This window comes from Salvelinus sp. IW2-2015, unplaced genomic scaffold, assembly GCF_002910315.2.
Source record: "Salvelinus sp. IW2-2015 unplaced genomic scaffold, ASM291031v2 Un_scaffold2652, whole genome shotgun sequence".
NCBI lineage: Eukaryota > Metazoa > Chordata > Actinopteri > Salmoniformes > Salmonidae > Salvelinus > Salvelinus sp. IW2-2015.
In genome coordinates this window covers 53,048-71,290 of record NW_019943959.1, presented here as the reverse complement: position 1 = coordinate 71,290, position 18,243 = coordinate 53,048, and the positions used below count along the sequence as shown (strand labels likewise).

The 18,243-nt window shown below is 46.1% G+C and overlaps 1 protein-coding gene across 2 annotated transcripts in view; it reads left to right on the top strand.

The window, feature by feature from the left end:
* The window catches only part of LOC112074485 (rho guanine nucleotide exchange factor 17-like), a 47,417-nt gene that overhangs the window by 21,324 nt on the left and 7,850 nt on the right, over positions 1–18,243 (top strand). For both annotated transcript variants that reach the window (XM_024141651.2, XM_070440556.1), the window contains exons 2-3: positions 2,239–2,316; positions 15,369–15,551. In XM_024141651.2, the coding sequence (XP_023997419.2) occupies positions 2,239–2,316; positions 15,369–15,551 (261 nt within the window). The remainder of the gene's footprint in view (positions 1–2,238; positions 2,317–15,368; positions 15,552–18,243) is intronic.

The window sequence follows — 18,243 nt, the reverse complement described above, 5'->3', positions numbered from 1 at the left end:
TCACACATATAGTCTCACTAAGCTTTTAGACTGCAGGGAGTTCCCTCACTCTCTGTAACGTTCCTTATCTCTTTGCCATACTAGAAGAGACAGGGTCAAAGTGACTGTCTGAGTAGACCTCACAATCCAGATTAATATGACAAAACTGATTTAATCTAGACCTATATCAAGCTGACATGAAGCCTGCGTGTCATGCTATCCAGGGTAATGGACTGAACAGTCACCACTGTCCCTGGACAACATGCCAAGTGTGTTTGTTTCTCTACAGAGTGTGTTACTTTTTTCTCCGCAAACGGAAGTCTTGCTTGAGCTCATCTCAGGTCTCTGTCTAGCGTCTCTCGCTCTCTCTCTCCTTCTCTTTCTCGCTCTCTCCCCCTCTCAAATTAAAGTTTGTTGGTTACATAAACAGTTTTGCAGACGTTATCGCAGGTGCAGTGAAATGCAACAAAATCTGCAAAGCCATCTCTCTCCCGCTCTCCCTCTCTATCTCTCTCCTCTCTGTCCCTCTCTCACCTCTCTGTCTCTCTGTCTTCTCTGTCTCTCTGTCTCTGTCTCTCTGTCTCTCTGTCTCTTTCTTGTCTTCTCTGTCTCTCTCCCTCTCTCTCTCTCCTCTCTGTCTCTCTCCGCTCTCCCTCTGTCGCTCTCCCTCTCTGCTCTCTCCTCCCCTCTGTCTTCTCTCCCTCTCTGTCTCCCTCCCTCTCTTCTCTCTCCCGCTCTCCCTCTCTGTCTCTCTCCCTCTCTGTCTCTCTTCCCTCTCTGTCTCTCTCCATCCTATCTCTCTCCTCTCTCTGTCTCTCTCCCTCTCTGTCTCTCTCCCTCTCTTTCTCACACACACAGTAAATCACTTGCTACTTTGAAGTGACAGGGTACTGTCACCCTCCTCAGACTAGGGACACATGGATGTTCCCCTGCTGAGCCTTGTGGGAGGTCTAAATGTGCCCAGGTCTAAATGTGGAAATGTGGGATGTTATTTTTGGGATGTTAATGTGTGGTTATTATTAAGGCACAGTGGGTAGGCAGGGGGCACGAAGCAGGAAAATATGGAAGTTCTCTTGAAGAGGAACTTGTGTGTGAGCCACCATCTGTCTGGTATTTAGGGTAATGTTTACTAGTGTTGAGGGAGTCTGGGTTGTCTGTTGCACTGGTTAATAATAGATTTATAGATTTTATTAGGATCCCCATTAACCAATGGCGACAGCTAGTCTTCCTGGGGTCTGACAAATAACAACACAACCTGGGCCTGAACCCATAAAGAGAAAACAGAGGCCAGTTGGCCAGGAAAACCCCCTATCGGAAAAACCCTTGAGAGGAACCAGATCTGTCTGGCTGGGTGGAGGTGGAGATTTGATTAGAACAAATAGTTGTTGAGTCATGTCTGTTCTAGTGTGTTCTGGGATCAGACTTAGTCGTGTTTTGTTCTGGGGAAGTATATAATGTCTTCTCCTCCTATAACAACAGAATCAGTGGAGGCAGTCTGGACCCTATGGCTCGGTTCTGATCCTGTGTCTTCCTGTGTGTTAGTGAACCCTGTGACAGAACAGTGGTCTGCGGGTCAGACAGTTCTCTCCTATGGGTTCTAGGGCCAGAGATGTTCCCTGTCTGCCTAAGAGGAAGCTCTAGTGATTAGTGACTAGCATTACCGTCAGAACGAAARACGAAGGAGCTCTAGATAGCCAGCAGAAACCCTGGTAATTGTTGCCGCGGGGAGGCTAAGATGGAGGATGCTGCTGGTTGGCATGGGAACAGTATGTGTGTGTGTGAGAGAGAGACAGACAGAGAGACAGAGAGTTTGTCCCGTTAGCCACCTGGGGGCTGGCTGGGTTGGCCTGACTCACCCCGTCTTGCTCCTCTCGCTCTCGCTCAGATTCAGATAAGCTTTAGTAGCATGAATGACAAAGCCACTGGTTGCTAAAGCGAAGTGAGATAATGACKTCCCTCTCTCTCTCTCAATTCAATTCAAGGGGCTTTATTGGCATGGGAAACAAATGTTAACATTGCCAAAGCAAGTGAAGTAGAGCAAGTCTCTACTTTGCCAAAGCAAATCTCTCTCTCTCGACTAGACTTAATGCATTTCATTCAGTGATTGTTTCATTGACAGGCTAACTTCTCTGAACCAACTCCCCACTGTCTCTGTTAGTCCAAACAAACCATGTAAACAGAAAACACTTATTTTTATGGCAGTCGAGCCAAATTGTGTGTGTTATGCAGTACCACTCATAGTGTTGTCTCCCCCTGCAGGATATGAGAAGACATGTCATGATGACCCTCCTGGACACTGAGCAGTCTTATGTGGAGTCGCTCCGGACACTCATACAGGTAATACTACACACACACACACACACACACACACACACACACACCACACACCACCACACACACACAGACACACACACACACCACACACCACACACACACACACACCACACACACACACACACACACACACACAACACAGACACAGACACAGACACACACACACACACACACACCACACACACACACAGAACACAGACACACAGACACAGACACACACACACACACACACACACACACACACACACACACACACACACACACACACAGACACAGACAGAGGAACCACCAGTGCTAACAGATGGTTGAAGTTGCAATGTCTTAATGTTAAATTAATCCTCAACTCTTAGCCACATATCTCACCTGCCTCTTGCAGACAGGCAGCCTCCCCACCCAGACCCACCAACCCACCCTCAACCAGACCCACCCACCCTCACTCCTCAACCCTACTCTGGTCTTTGATGATACAGTCTTTTATGGAAGAGATGTTCAACCTCTCTGTCTTGATGATACAGTCTTTATGGAAGAGATGTTCGACCTCTGGTCTTGATGATACAGTTCTTTATGGAAGAGAGTTCGATCTCTGTGCTTTGATGATACAGTTTTTATGGAAGAATGTTCAACCTCTCTGGTCTTTGATGATACAGTTCTTTATGGAAGAGATGTCAACTCTCTGGTCTTTGATGATGACAGTTCTTTTATGGAAGAGATGTTCAACCTCTCTGGTCTTTGATGATACATCGCTTTATGGAAGAGATGTCACTGCTCTGGTCTTGATGATTCGGCTTATGGAAGAGATGTTCAACCTTTCATTCAGACAGTAGAAGCTGATAGAGAAATGCTTCTTTATTGTTCAGTCCTACACGTCTAATTATTACAGCCTTTTACTGTTACATAATATATTGTGTGGGCATGTGGAGAGGATTTTGCCTGTACCGTATGTGTGTGTGGTGTGTGTGGTGTGTGTGTGTGTGGTGTGTGTGTGTGTGTGTGTGTGTGTGTGTGGTGTTGTGTGTGCGTGTGCGTGTGCGTGCATATCGCGTGGGTGTCACAACAAGGAGGGAACAGATCCAGGATGCTCTCCCTAGTATAATAAATGAGTGAGGGGAAGGAGAGAATGAGACCGAGGGAGAAGGGCTGGTCTCTGTGTTTTCTAACTCACTGTCACCGACCACTACAGAGGTGGCCATGCAGCGTTCCTATAGCAACACGGGGAAGCGGTTAGAACATTTAATGCAGTGAAACTCACTCCACAGAAGCTCCAAAATGGAGTATGTAATAAAAGAGATCTGATTGGCTGTAAGAACTACATGTTCCGTTAAATGTAGGTTTTAAAAGCCACCTGGTAAGCCACCTGTAGCTGAGAGAGAATTAGATTTTGACGTAAAGAGAGGGGGGGAAAGGAGAGAGAGAGAGTCTGTTGAAGGAGGAGGGAGAAGGAAGACGTGTGTGAGAGAGGAAGAGGCCAGTTGAGAGTTGAGAGAGGGGAGAGAGGCTTGAGAGAGGAGAGGCCAGTTGAGAGTTGAGAGAGGGGAAGAGAGGCTGAGAGAGGAGAGGCCAGTTGAGAGAGGGGGAAGAGGCTTGAGAGAGGAGAGGCCAGTTGAGAGAGGGGAAGAGAGGCTTGTGAGAGAGGAGAGCCAGTTTGAGAGGCTTGAGAGAGGAGAGGCCAGTTGAAGAGAGGGGGAAGAAGAGGCTTGAGAGAGGAGAGGCCAGTTGAGAGAGGGGGAAGAGAGGCTTGTGAGAGGAGAGGCCAGTTGAGAGAGGGGGAAGAGAGGCTGAGAGAGGAGAGGCCAGTTGAGAGAGGGGGAAGAGAGGCTTGTGAGAGGAGAGGCCAGTTGAGAGGCTTGAGAGAGGAGAGGCCAGTTAGAAGAGGGGAAGAGAGGCTTGAGAGAGGAGAGGCCAGTTGAAAGAGGGGGAAGAGAGGCTTGAGAGAGGAGAGGGGCTATGTTAAAACTGCAGCCACAGTAAGCCCAGGTGCCATGTAGTCAAACAGATTTAGAAGTGTGTTGTGTGTTGATACACACATCGATCAGGCACCCTCGAACATTGAACAAACCGCAAACACAACACTCTCACACAGTACTAATAAACAATACACACACACACACAACACACACACACACACACACACACCACACACACACACCACCACACACACACACACACACACACACACACACACTACATATATTTGACATTTTTAGTCATTTAGCAGATGCTCTTATCCAGAGACCTTACAAAAATAGCATGAAGTCCCTGCTCAGAGGCACATGCAGATGTTTACCTAGTCGGCTAGGTATACACACACACACACCATCCATACCAACTATGTTCTAACACACACACAGACATGGCAGCACTGCAGTGTGTGAGCGTGTTTCATGATGTCTGTGGCTTGCCTGGATGTGTTCCCATTTCACAAGCTTCGGGAAACGGTGAATTTTTCCAACAACAGAAACATATTTATCATGCTATGTATTGTGTCTGTTAACTGGGACATCTACTTTGTTGAACTGTTCTGTAGTGATTTGAGATCAGATTTTAGACTAGCTGCACAGATCAAACTGCTGAAGTAATGCTAACACACTAAACCATTACAGAGAGCTGCTGAGCGTTGATGCTTCCACGTAAGTGTGAGAGTAAGTGATAATGAGCTTTTAAATGAAAGCTGCGTGAAAAGTGAAGAAGAGGGATACCCGAGGAGAAGAAGCAGAGTGTAATTCGAGAAGGAAGAAGATGCACACGTAGAGCAGGATCTATCCGCGACCCGCGAGAATTAAAGAGAGCGACGACCGCCCGCGAAGAAAGCAAGCGCAGGGATTTGCCGCAGCAATCCAATTAATATTACTGAAGTTTGAAGAAGTCTTGAGAATCCAAGAGGAGTGAGAGAAGGTAATGGAGACGCGGGGTTTCAGCCCCAGCGATTCTGTGTGAGAAAGCCAAACATTGACTCAAAGCCGTCTACAGAGGACAAACACAATGACAAGTAGAACATTTGGGTTGGAACAGTACACTTGCCCGGGGAAGACAGTTCAGTCCATAAAAAAATGTAAGGAGAGTCATGATGTTGAGTCCAGCAGGAAACAGAGCGTGAGGTCCAGCGTGAGTAGGCGAGAGCCAATATTTGGGACTACAAAGAGGTTAGTGTCTGAGAAGAAGAGAGGGACAAGGGTTGAAGGTGTCAAAGGTCTGAGGTGTCAGAATATAAAATGCGCGTTAAAATATTCTGGATTTCAGCGAAGTAGACAGTCAGGGTACAATGACTTAGGGGCTGAAGCCGTAGGTAGGGAGCCACTATTTAAGAGACCAAATAGGAGGGAACCGCACCAAGTAAATATACAGCGTGTGCGGCTTTGGATTAACATGATCAGACATAGATCAGGAATATATAATAATAAGAGACTGGACGATATCAGGGTTGTACACCTCTTCACCGATTTGAATAGGATATATCTAGATGGCTATGCCACTAATTTCGACATGCACCGTTCAGCCACTACATAGTGAAGCATTCTCCATGTGATATAGGGACTAGTCAGCATCTCTCTCACAAACAAGATGGAGTGGTACTGATCCAGAGTACTTATGCGTGGAGGAACATTCCGCACCTTATTGTCTATATACATGCGTAACACACAATCTTTATGTCAGAGATCTATCAGTGACGTAGATGAGTAATCTTGACAATATTCACAACGATGAGCTCTTCTATCCTATCTGATTGAAGATATATTCCGGGACAAACCCAACTGTGTACACTCAAAGTGGCCAATCGCTGAACAATCATTGAAACCACATCTTTTATGTATGATTCAGTAGATCAATACTAAAAAATCTTCCTAATAAACAGCCTAGTCCTAACAACACATGCTATCTATATTACAACACGGACATCCGGTAAACAGTAAAATTGGGATAGTGACCGAATTAAAATGAAAGTCATATGTGTATTCAATTAGCGACTAAATAGTATAGGCCGCCAGGAGTGAGAGAACAGACACAGACAAACGTACCAATCGCAGTCTAAGATTGTCCAATAGCACTATCATACACTTCAGTAAAATTGAGACTAAGTTGCAGAGGGAATCAACGAGCTTACTACAGTGTGATCACTCACCTTCATATGATGTGACGTTTCTATTGATTGTGAGTGATAGACGAGAACGTCATGAGACTGACAGTTCTTACATGCAGTGTATGGATTATGATATCCTGTGAAAGACCTTTCAAGTGCTTCTTTCATGCATATCGTATCTTTGTGTTGAATATGAAGGGGATGAAAGGCTAGTTTAGGTGGTCAGTACAGGTGGCTCTTGCAACTGTGAAGATTGACCATGTCGTTCTTATCACTACTAAGCAAGAACGGTCTGCAAAATGTGAAATGATTTTCAGGGCAAATTATTAATTGATTTATTCTTTTGACATGTAGGCCTGCAGGTTTAAAAAAAAAAAAAAAAAGATTTACCAGGTCACTATCGTTATTAGTATTACAACATGTTATTACACATATTGACAACATGTTGTTACGCCATACATCAGGACATTACACAGCATTATTATGTGTCACCTCTTACTCTCCACCCTCAACCTCTCAATCACTTCTGGTGATACTTTCCTGTCTGTCTGTTGCTAATTGTGTTGTTACTGTAGTTACTGGTCCAATGCTTTTGCAACTCTCGCAACCTATAGTGCACCAACAGTCCCCAAGTAACAGTAATCGATTGACCTTGCTACTTATGTGGATACCCCCCCCTCCCCCCCCATCCTGTTCTTCAATAATTGAATCCTCTAGACAATCTAAACATATGGCAAGCACTGCATCGTTCAAACACTCACCAGCCTGTAGCCGCACAGTACATCCACCTCTCATCATTACCCACCAACGTTCACGACGCAGCATCGATATTGTCTACCTCAAACACCACTTTCACTACGCTTGGACACAGGATCATCGTCACGCACCACGTCCCTCTTTCTCGATTGATTACTGTGATGCTTTGATGGTTCTGTAAGCGCTATTCCCCCAACGGTTAGGGATCTTTGAGATTAACGTCTACGACTAGACACAAGAATGAGAAAATTGGCTGCCAGGACAGAGACTGTCCCTTGATGTGCCAATGGGCGCCTTTCATGTCACTATCACAGGGGCTGTTTTGGACAGAAGGGCTTGATATCTGATAGACGTGTGAGCCACCTTGCCTTCTGGAGATGAGAAGCAGTGGAGTAGAACACGGAACTGGAGCGAGACTAGGCGCCTACAGAGAGAGTAGGAACAGACTGTTTTGTGATATGAAGTCCTTTTTTTTCCCACCAAGTCAGAAGGCGACTAAGAGGATCTCATAAGGCATCTACTTGGACTGACCAGTATTTATACTACGCGGATAACACATTTAATATCTTTCACCTTGAGTACCGCTAACGGAATCTTGATCACGCTATTAACTGAAGTATGGATCGTTTTCTATATTTCATCTCGAGCGACTATAGAACCACAGCTTAATCTCAACCCAATGCGTGGTGTTCTGAAGAGAGGCTCTCTCCTCGCATATTACATCTACACTGATTGAAGTCTACGCGATACCATATTAGCAACGCGCAATTATCTGTGATGAGTTAACCAGTGTCCACCAACAATAACACTAAATGTTACAATTTGTTGGTATGGTGACCAATTGTATTACACCAGTGTTACAATTACGCTGCTACTATCTGAGAGTGGAAGGAAGAGCCTCCCATACCAATGTCTCTATCTAGCCAGCAATGAGTGAACACGTGAGAGAAAGTATAGTCAGACCAAACCACTCAGTATCTGCTACAATGACTTTACATCGCAATACAATCATGTATTCTGTTATTCCAACTCCATTATATCCCATATACGAATGTTGGAGCTACAACTTTGCACCCCAAAATACGCAATTTCTTCATATAATACACGATATACACGCTGACAGAGTTGAAAATGCTGATGATCCTTTCCCCTCTGTTTATTCCGTAACAATACTACACAGTTATCACTCGCTCATCTTAAGAGAGGAAGACTCTCTCGACATCTGTGCGTTCTTAATTCCGAAGAACATATACTGTCATATCAAACAGCCAAAGTTCAAAGAAGCCAGGGTGCATGGCCTTCATTTTAAAAGACACGCTATTGGCCTCAGGGACTGCTTGCGCTGCACAGGGATAACGGTTACTAGCTTTATGGTCACATAGTGACATAACGCCTCAGTCCCACAGAGGATGCTGGTATAACAGAGAGCAGCGAGAAGTAGTTTATGATGAGAGAGATACAAACCATACCAATTGGAATGCACCGATTTGCCAGATGAAGTATGAAACCCCAATCAGCATAACTCACTTCTCTCCCAGTACAGCTAGCCATAAACATCTGATTGATGCAATCAGTCAGCACATCAGAAGTCACTTCCCTCTCACTAATCTCACGAGCATTGAGCCTCAACCCCTAATATCGGCGAGATATTATTCACCATACCAGTGATCTTCACTGTCCCACAATTACCCAATAATACGATTCACCACCATACCCATTAGTGAATCACCAGACCATATTATCACCACCTGACGAAAGGACCCCAAAAACCAAACTACCGCGTGATCTCAAAACACAACGCGAGCTACCTGAGCTCCATTATTTCACTACGCAGCGAATGACGTATTAGAAGGAACGAGTCCTCACAGCAAATCACAGGACGACAGATATGGAAATACAATTAATCACACATCATTTATATCTGTGAGTGAGCATGAAATATGTCTCTCACCGATACTGCCATACGATGTGATACTCATATTCGTGTTCCTTGCGAGTATTGTATCTCTATCACTATCACTGTCGCGCATCTACGTGTCACCTGATCTAACACTAAGCATATCATACGATCGACAGCGGCAATTGATTCAACATGTAGTATCAGCCATGAGTTACAACCAATGGGACTTAATAATACTCTCGTATACCATTATAGAAGTCTTCTTACACCATATTGCGATCACCATTAACCAGAATTGAACTGCTTCTCGAGCCGAGGTAAAAGCACTTATACTCTCGACCCACACTCCCCTTGTTATCCATCGCATACTGAGAGAACCTTCACCATACCATATTATAACCATACTGAGAACCTCACCATACCATTAATTATCACCATAACCATATTATACACCATATCTGATGACCTCACCTGTATACCTATCTTTCATCTCCTCCATCTCTCTCATCCTCTCCCTCTTATCTCACCACATCCTCTATCTCCTACTGTCTATTTACTCTCGCAAGGAACTGGTGCAAGCGAGCTATCACCTCCCACAATGCCTCTAATATTGTACCATACCATTAATTGGTGGACTCTCTACCATAAGGAACAACTCGAAAGACTCTCCTTACAAACGCGTGAGCTAAGCGACCTGATGCGGTGAGCAAATCACCCTAGACAATTACATCTAAGTGTATGCATCACCATTCTTGCAGGAGAGACGCTCACCGCACGGCGACCTTGCTCACCACCACAACAACATGGACAAAGACATTTGGGCCTTGCCCTCACTCTAGCTCCACCATAATATCCCACACCCATACTGAAGGAGCACCCCACCCACTACACTCTTCAGGACCACGCATACCCACTAGAGACCTCTCATAGTGCACCCACCCACCACTGTTGATCACACATTGGCACATATTAATCACCCATAACCATGACAAGTCAACCGAGTACAGCATATTAGATCCACAGCGCTACCTAGCTAGTAGTCCGCGACGCATTACTGGAGGACCTCCACCATACCATATTATCACCAGGCACACCCGGATCTGACCTACGGCCATCCATCTCTCGTGATCGCATGACCCTCAACCCATAGCGCGAAGGGAATCTATTCTCTGCGCATAGAACTGAGCTAGTGAAGAGCAAGCCTCTATTCACCTCTCTTCCCATCACTCTGATCAACCGAGTGAGCGCATGTCTGATGAATTACACACCATGACACCTATCTAACTCAGACGCATGGAGCTGAGAGACCATCACCACTTGTGGATACCCACGTCATTAGAGCTCCAAGCTGTTTACCTAAGAGCTAGCATACTATGATCAGCCCCGGTCAACCCAAACCCATCAATGGATCGAGTCCGAGTACTGTGAGCGGCATACTCGCTATCCACTACAGCCTATTGATACCTATTCAAGTGATAAAGGTCACCCCATCGTGCATCCGAACATGCGATTAACTATGCCTTACGGCAACAGTCACTAAATAGAGCGTACCCCACTCTCAGACTAGCTGATATATCACCCATGTGACCCCTCCTATTCTGATCTACACCGAGACTAGGCACGCACCTCAACCCGCAAATACCATAGTCATTACGCCCCTACCATGTCCTATAGGGGCGAACCACTACCCTATGTTATCTCACGCATGAGCCCGAATCCTGACTCACCATACTGTAGAGACGCGCTATCACTCGATGCTAGCGACCTTAGCTCTGAATCTGGAGTATAGCAGCGCAATGAGCGTGGAGATTGGGAGACCTCTGGGATACGGTATGTTTATGTTGATTCGACGGCATACCGGAGACTGAGTATGACCGCACCAAGCCAGACGGCACGACTCACCCCAGTCCCAACCCTCTCGTTCACAGCTCTTTGCACTCCCCTAGACCATGAAGATCTTGCAGGAATACGTTACTCCCTATACCGTGGCCAACCGACCATCACTCATCCACTATCTAAGATTATAGCTACTCATGAGGGACTCTGTCGCACGCGACTCGTGCGCGAAGTGACTCCGTGACTCAGCGGAACATAACTGCTCTCGCTAAGAGCAAGCGATGCACCCTACAGCCACTGAGTATCATACGTATCCACCCGAAATAGATACCATCACGACAGGACCACAATCTTCCATAAGGAGTGACCTAACCCCGAAAAGTTACGCCAACAGTCAGATCCAGTACATCGCGGCATATGCCTTTACGGTGAACCCTCCCACCCAGTATCCTGCGCAGGATGATATGACTAACTCAACCCGACTACCTGGACGAGAACCTGCAGCTACAATGGGACCCCGTAGGCTTATCACCACTGATCACCCATGACTGGCTAGTGCAACAGACACAACAGTCCAGCGTGACCAGAGATTCCTCCTACAACGGATTTACATCAACCAAGAACATGGTAATGCACACCAGAGTTGATACGAGAGACAGAGACCCATGCAGATGCGCAGAATAATATAGCAGCCCTGTTATGATATCTTACTCACAAACAGCCATCCATTGTGTCGACCTCTATAGATGCTGACGCTAGCTCTCATGCGACTGGTGCCGATATCTTCAGGATTATGCGACCGAGTAGACTCCTGGAGATGAGTGTATCTAGCGCATACCATTATGTTTATGTCCCTGTCTATCACTGGTGCGAGAGAATGGACACCTCGACTAGCCAGAGTAAATGACCATTACTCTACACTTCACCTTATATCCTCCAAACAAGACCACATCATCCATGACGCAACACTGATTGTTCTGACATACTCCCTCTATAAGACCCTTGCAGCGTAGAGCTGCATCGCAACATGTAAGCCAGAAGTATAGCTAGGTTACACCACTACTGACACTAGACCTTTCATAGCATGGGCATTATTCACACCCAAAATATTTTGATTTCTAGCACAGATCGTACACTGAGAAGTTTCCATCAAGCCTCACTGGTGACTTATCTATGACGTAGAGAAGCCTCACCAGTTTATACATTAATAATTTTGATAAACCACTAGCTGAGAGAATGCTCACGTACAAAGCCCATACCTATAAATTTTCAATCAGTCCATATGGGACTGTTCAACGACGCTACCACCTCCTGAGCGTCTATATCCATATGTGATTTATCAGCGCAAATTATCCTGCACTAGATTATCTAACCATCACGGCACCCATTAGTTGTAATCTCCCCACCCATACTATTGAGTCTCTATCGTATCTGTACCTATATCCATTATTCATTCAGCACCATACTAGAGAAGACGACAGCTGCGCACCTTACACGAGTAACCTGCGAGTACATTATAGCGCACATCTAGTAAGAAACTTCTATCTCCACATCAATTTTGACCGAGAGCTAGCCATCACTCGCAACGACATCGTAGAGAGACCTATGCACCCACATGAGCGCCATTCTTCAGCTTCTTCACTACGCTGTCGCCGAGAGAGAGGGTACACGACAGCCTGCGGCCATAATGCGTAGAGAATAGCACACAGCGAGCCCATATCTGAAGAGATACCTCGTCACAATCCAACACTTCAACATCCAGGGAATCGGATGTATACTGGACGCCTCATCGTGAGAGTACGACCCCACACATCTAGGCTGATTTGACACCTTGCATCCCCATCATCGTGATAGACACCCCACAACGCATACTGATTCTTAAGTCGCCACCCCAGCTTATCTGGAAGGTAGAATCCACCTATAGGCCTGTTAAGACGACCTCGAGCGACAGCTACTAGCGCGAAGTACTGACTCCTACGAGCCAGGTACACAAGGATTTTTCAACTTCCAATCTACAATTCACTCTAGAGTATACCTTTCGTTCCTCGAACCAACCACCTGGATGCACGTTACCTCACCACCCTCATCCAACTGAGATGACCTCACTCATACCCATTTACACACTATCCTACCTACATATCACTCACCCAAAGAAGCAACTCCCAGCTGCGAACAGCGGATACTTGATATACTAACTCTCCATTCGCATCTACTCGAATTGTGAAACAATTAGATCGACGCAGACTACTCTTTATCTCGAACTATCCAATAGATCGTTCTCTCTGATATGGTAACGTGATGAATTCTATCACATAGTTGGCCAGAGAGAGGGAGAGAGATTAAGAGAGAGCGGGAGAGCACTAGGATGTGTGCCTGATTCTGGATTTAGCCTCACACAGTGTTTCCATATACATGGACCTAGATGGAGGAAGGAGACAAATCTAGCACCATCAGCAGTACTCCTACTGCGTCCCATTTTATGACTCCTGATTGCACGTGCGGCTCACCTGTTGTGATATGTGAGAAGAAATTCTGCCTCGCGTGGAGTACCAAGGCCTCATTAGTGACCCTTGTATGTAACTGTAGGGCACAAATCGAAGCCGCTGACACAGCCTATCCCCGCCTTCGTCCACCTCTTCTCTGCTCCTACTCTGCGCAATGGTGCCATAACAACTAGACGCCCAGGCAGCTCATGGCTGTGTAGATCACAAGACCGTATGCCTAAGTCAGTCCTCTGAACAGAGCAGGGACAGTTTAACACGCCCTCGCGCAGTACACCACCGACATTCCACGCCCCTGACTGGTTCGTTTAGCAACTATTTTTCCTAGGTGAAGTCTGCTTTCCGAGTAGTATGTGTCTATAGTCTGGCGATGGAGTGCATGAAGAACGAGCGTAGAATTATGGATCCATAACTATCTCGAGACCGTGGTTACCGATGCGAATGAGCTAGGAATATAGCATTAACTTTATGTCGATGAGAGAGCTTCAAACTCGTGACTGGCCGGAGACCTGAAGTGACCCTGCAGTTAGAGCATCCCAACCACAAGCTCCACATAGGCCTAGGCACTAGTTACCCTATCTCAGCAGGTCTAAATAAGAAACAGTCTATGATGGCGCAACTAGGATTAATTGCATACTACCGATATCAACCTCTGAGCAAGGTCAACACAAGGTCACTCTAGATCAGTCCGATACCCATATCGATTATGTTCCCCGAATTCTGAACTTAGTGTATGACAAGATTACTAGTACTGGCCTGGTGATCTCGATGCACCAGCTGTATGGATGGATACTTCTGCGCGCTGCGTGTATCGATCCAAGAGCCTCGATCCTCTTGGTCTAGAACACCAATCGACTCCAGCTACGATCAGCAAGCGATTCTACCGTACAGGCACAAACACCAGCGTCTCAATCACACAACAACAACACTACTCACTCTATCTAACACAGCACCCACTAGCAGCATCCACGCGATCTACAACACCACCAGCCATGGCACATCGATCTATCTATTGCCTATACACACGAATCACACACAACACAACACAAGATACACAACAACACCAGAATCGAATACACCTACAGACGAGTCTCAGCGACGAAAATCACAACTTTTATCCAGCGAGCAGACTACAGTAGCACTCTACACACCACAACACATCATCCAATTAACACAAACACATACGAGACAAACCAGAGTAGCCTATCGACTAGCGATGAGACAACTCCCAGCACACGACTCAGACAAATTCTAAACAAGGACCAACCTCACACACGTCAACTACGCAGCCAGTCCGATCGAGGCAACTATCGCACTCGCAGAGCGTCACCCTACCATCCTCTACAGCTATACAGTCCGCACGCACAACTACACTTCAATAACGCGGACACACTCTACCATCACTACGCGAATCCACTACACACACACCAAATTCACATCGACAGCACAACACACACACACCACACCCACCTACGTACAAGAGCACACAACACATCCCTAAGCCCCATATCCTACAACATCAAGCACACACACACACACACACGACCCAACCAGCACCAGCACACGAGTACATCTATCCCACACTACACAACAACAACACACACACAACACACACACACACACAACATACATACCACACACACACACACACATACCACACACAGACATACACACACAGACACCCACACATGCACCGCACCCGCACACGCACACACCCACACACACACACACACACACACACCACACACACACACACACACACACCACACACACACACACACACACACACACACACACACACACACACACACACACACACACTCAAACCTCATGACTCTTTTCCTTATGTACAATAAAGGAGTTTTTTTAAACTCTATCTCTCGACCCCCTCCCCCTCTCTATCTCTCTCTACTTCCCCTCCTCTATATCCCCTCTTCTGTCCCCTCTTTATCTATTTCCGTCTCTCCCCCTCTCTCTCTATCTGTAGGGCTATATGCGGCCTCTGAAGCAGCCAGACAGTGGATCCCTAGTTGATCCCTCATTGGTGGATGAGATGTTTTATCAGATCCCAGAGATCCTGGAGCACCATGAGCACTTCCTGGAACAGGTCACCGGCTGCATTAGCCAATGGCACGACAGACAGACCGTGGGTCAGTTGCTTATCCAATCGGTAAGTACCTCCCTCCATCCAATCACTGTGAATAATGGAGAACCCACGGGTGAAAGTAAGTCGGTAGGGTCCGGTACGGCGTCCCGGTGAATGAAATAGTGGGGGTAGAACCTGAGCCTATCATAGTTGACACAAAATGCCAAGAAAACTGGAAGCTATTACAACACAGCCAAATGAAAAATGAGAGAATTTATTTGAAACCCGGCGGGTGGTGTACGCTCTAAATTGCGTTGTGGTTCGACGACAACACTTCCATTTTGCCAAGACGGAGATGAGTGACCGAGACGCACGCGGACGGCAGTGCACGCATCGATACAGGCTACAAGTATAAGCCTAGTGTCAGTCACAGAATACCATTACATACACACAGGTGGTTCAGAACAGGTGTCTTTCTAGTCATCAAGTTACGGGTGCGCTGTCTGGATGCTGGGATGATTGTTGTGAGTGGACCCGACGTGCGTGGCTAGCCTACAGGAGGGCCTACAGGAAGTGATTAAGAAGTACTGCACCAAACATTTTAGTTAGATGTAAAAATGTGTGACTAAGATCTCCTTGGCAAAAATGACCAAATTTAATGACAGATTTCTTGAGTTATCTTAGACTATTTTGAGGAGAGTGTATACTGGCTACGGCGTCTCACAATTGACAAACAGTACTCGTTATTTTAATGGAGTATGCGAGCACACTCATTTGGTAACTCGGCTAGGCGCCAGCCAACTGAAGCATGCTGAAACCTTTATCCTAACCAGTGTAGCATCACTAGCCTATACAGTCAGATTGTGTAGCATGGTTCAACCATGCAAGTGAAATGCAGTCAGACTGTGTAGCGTTGTTAGCCTATGCTAGTGAAATGCAATCTGAATCTATAGCATTGTTAGCCCATGCGAGTGAAATGCAGTCAGAATGTGTAGCATTGTTAGCCCATGCTAGTGAAATGCAGTCAGAATGTGTAGCATTGGTAGCCCATGCTAGTGGAATGTAGCGAGTAGTAATCCCTTGACCTCTCTGAACTGTCATCCCCCCTTCACCTCTCTCTCACCCCTCACTCTCTCACCCCCTCCCCCTCTTCACCCCTCCCCCTCTTCACCCCTCTCATCCTCTTCACCCCTCTCTCACCCCTCACTTCCTCACCTTCTCTCTCTCACCCCCCCACCATTCTTTTTCACCCCCTCTCCCTCTCTCACCCCTCAGCCCTTCTCCCCCTCTACAGTTCAGCCTCTTGTGGTGATACCCTGTCAAAACACATCTGTCTCAGTAGCCCTGAACTGGCCTGACCCCGTGTACTAGCACATTCTGAACCTATGTGCAAGACTATGCAGTCTTGCTCCCTCCTTTGACAGACAGCCAACAGTAACATCATGTATAGTTGGTAGACCCAGGATAGTGGGATCCATTCCTGGGACCATACATACATAACATTTATGCACGCATGACTGTAAGTGACTTTGGATAAAAGTGTCTGCTAAATGGCATATATTATTATTATTATTATTATTATTAGAGAGTCTAAAGGACAGGGATTATACTGTAAAGATTATACAATAGATCCAGGGAGGTTGTGTAAGAGAGTTGGCCTGCCAGTTAGGGCCAGCCTTGTGTTTCTAGACGTTCTGTTTACATGCTGTCCATTCCACCCGTCCAGACTCCATAGTGGGGTTATTTAGGTTATGAATATAGTGTGTTTGTGGATGGGAGCTTTGGATGTAATGTTTGAAAGTCTGAGCAGTTCATTCCAGATTGATGAAGGAGAGCGAGAGAGACTTGTGCTTTTTAAAAACATCGCCACTTAAAGATCCAATGTAGGTGTTTTTATCTAAATATCAAATAATTTCTGGGTAACAATAAAGTACAATACTGTGATTTTGTTTTCAATTAAAATGACAAAATGTAAAAACTAAAATAGCTTCCTGGTGATGTCATCAGGCAGGCCAAAACTCCATCCCACTAAAACAGGCTGAAATGTCAAGCAGTCTTTTCAAACAGCTCTRACACTAAAAAGGCATTTTCACAATTTCACAGTATTATTCCGACCTCATAGTGTGAAAATACTGTATATATAAAACTCAGGGAAATCACGTTTTTGACTGCACTGGGCCTTTAAAAATGAGAATAAAAAAGAATGACTTGCACATTATTCCCACATTAGAAGGGAAAGATGGGGAAAGAGTGACGAGGATGGGGCAGAGTGGCTGCTTGTGTAACTGGAGGGATGGAGAGAGGGGAGACAGGTGACTGCGTAGGTGTACAGCACAGGGGGCTGCTGAGGGGAGGACAGCTCATAATAATGGCTGTAAGGCAGTGAATGGAATGGCATCAAACACATGGAAACCATGTGTTCTGGAAACCATGTGTTCTGGAAACCATGTGCTCGATACCATTCCATTCATTCCATTTCAGCCATTACTGTGAGCCTGTCCTCCCCAATTAAGGTGTCACTGGCCGCCTGCGGTCTATAGCACCTGATTTATCACACTTTGAACGATTGAACAGCCTTTCTCCATCCTGCTATCACTCTTTACAGATGGAGAGAGGGATGATGGGAGAGTGGGATAATGGGGTAGCTCTTTTCATGAGTGGTCATAATGCCTATTTCTGTCTTACCATTAAACCATACCCTGTCTGTCTGTCTGTCTGTCTGTCTGTCTGTCTGTCTGTCTGTCTGTCTGTCTGTCTGTCTGTCTGTCTGTCTGTC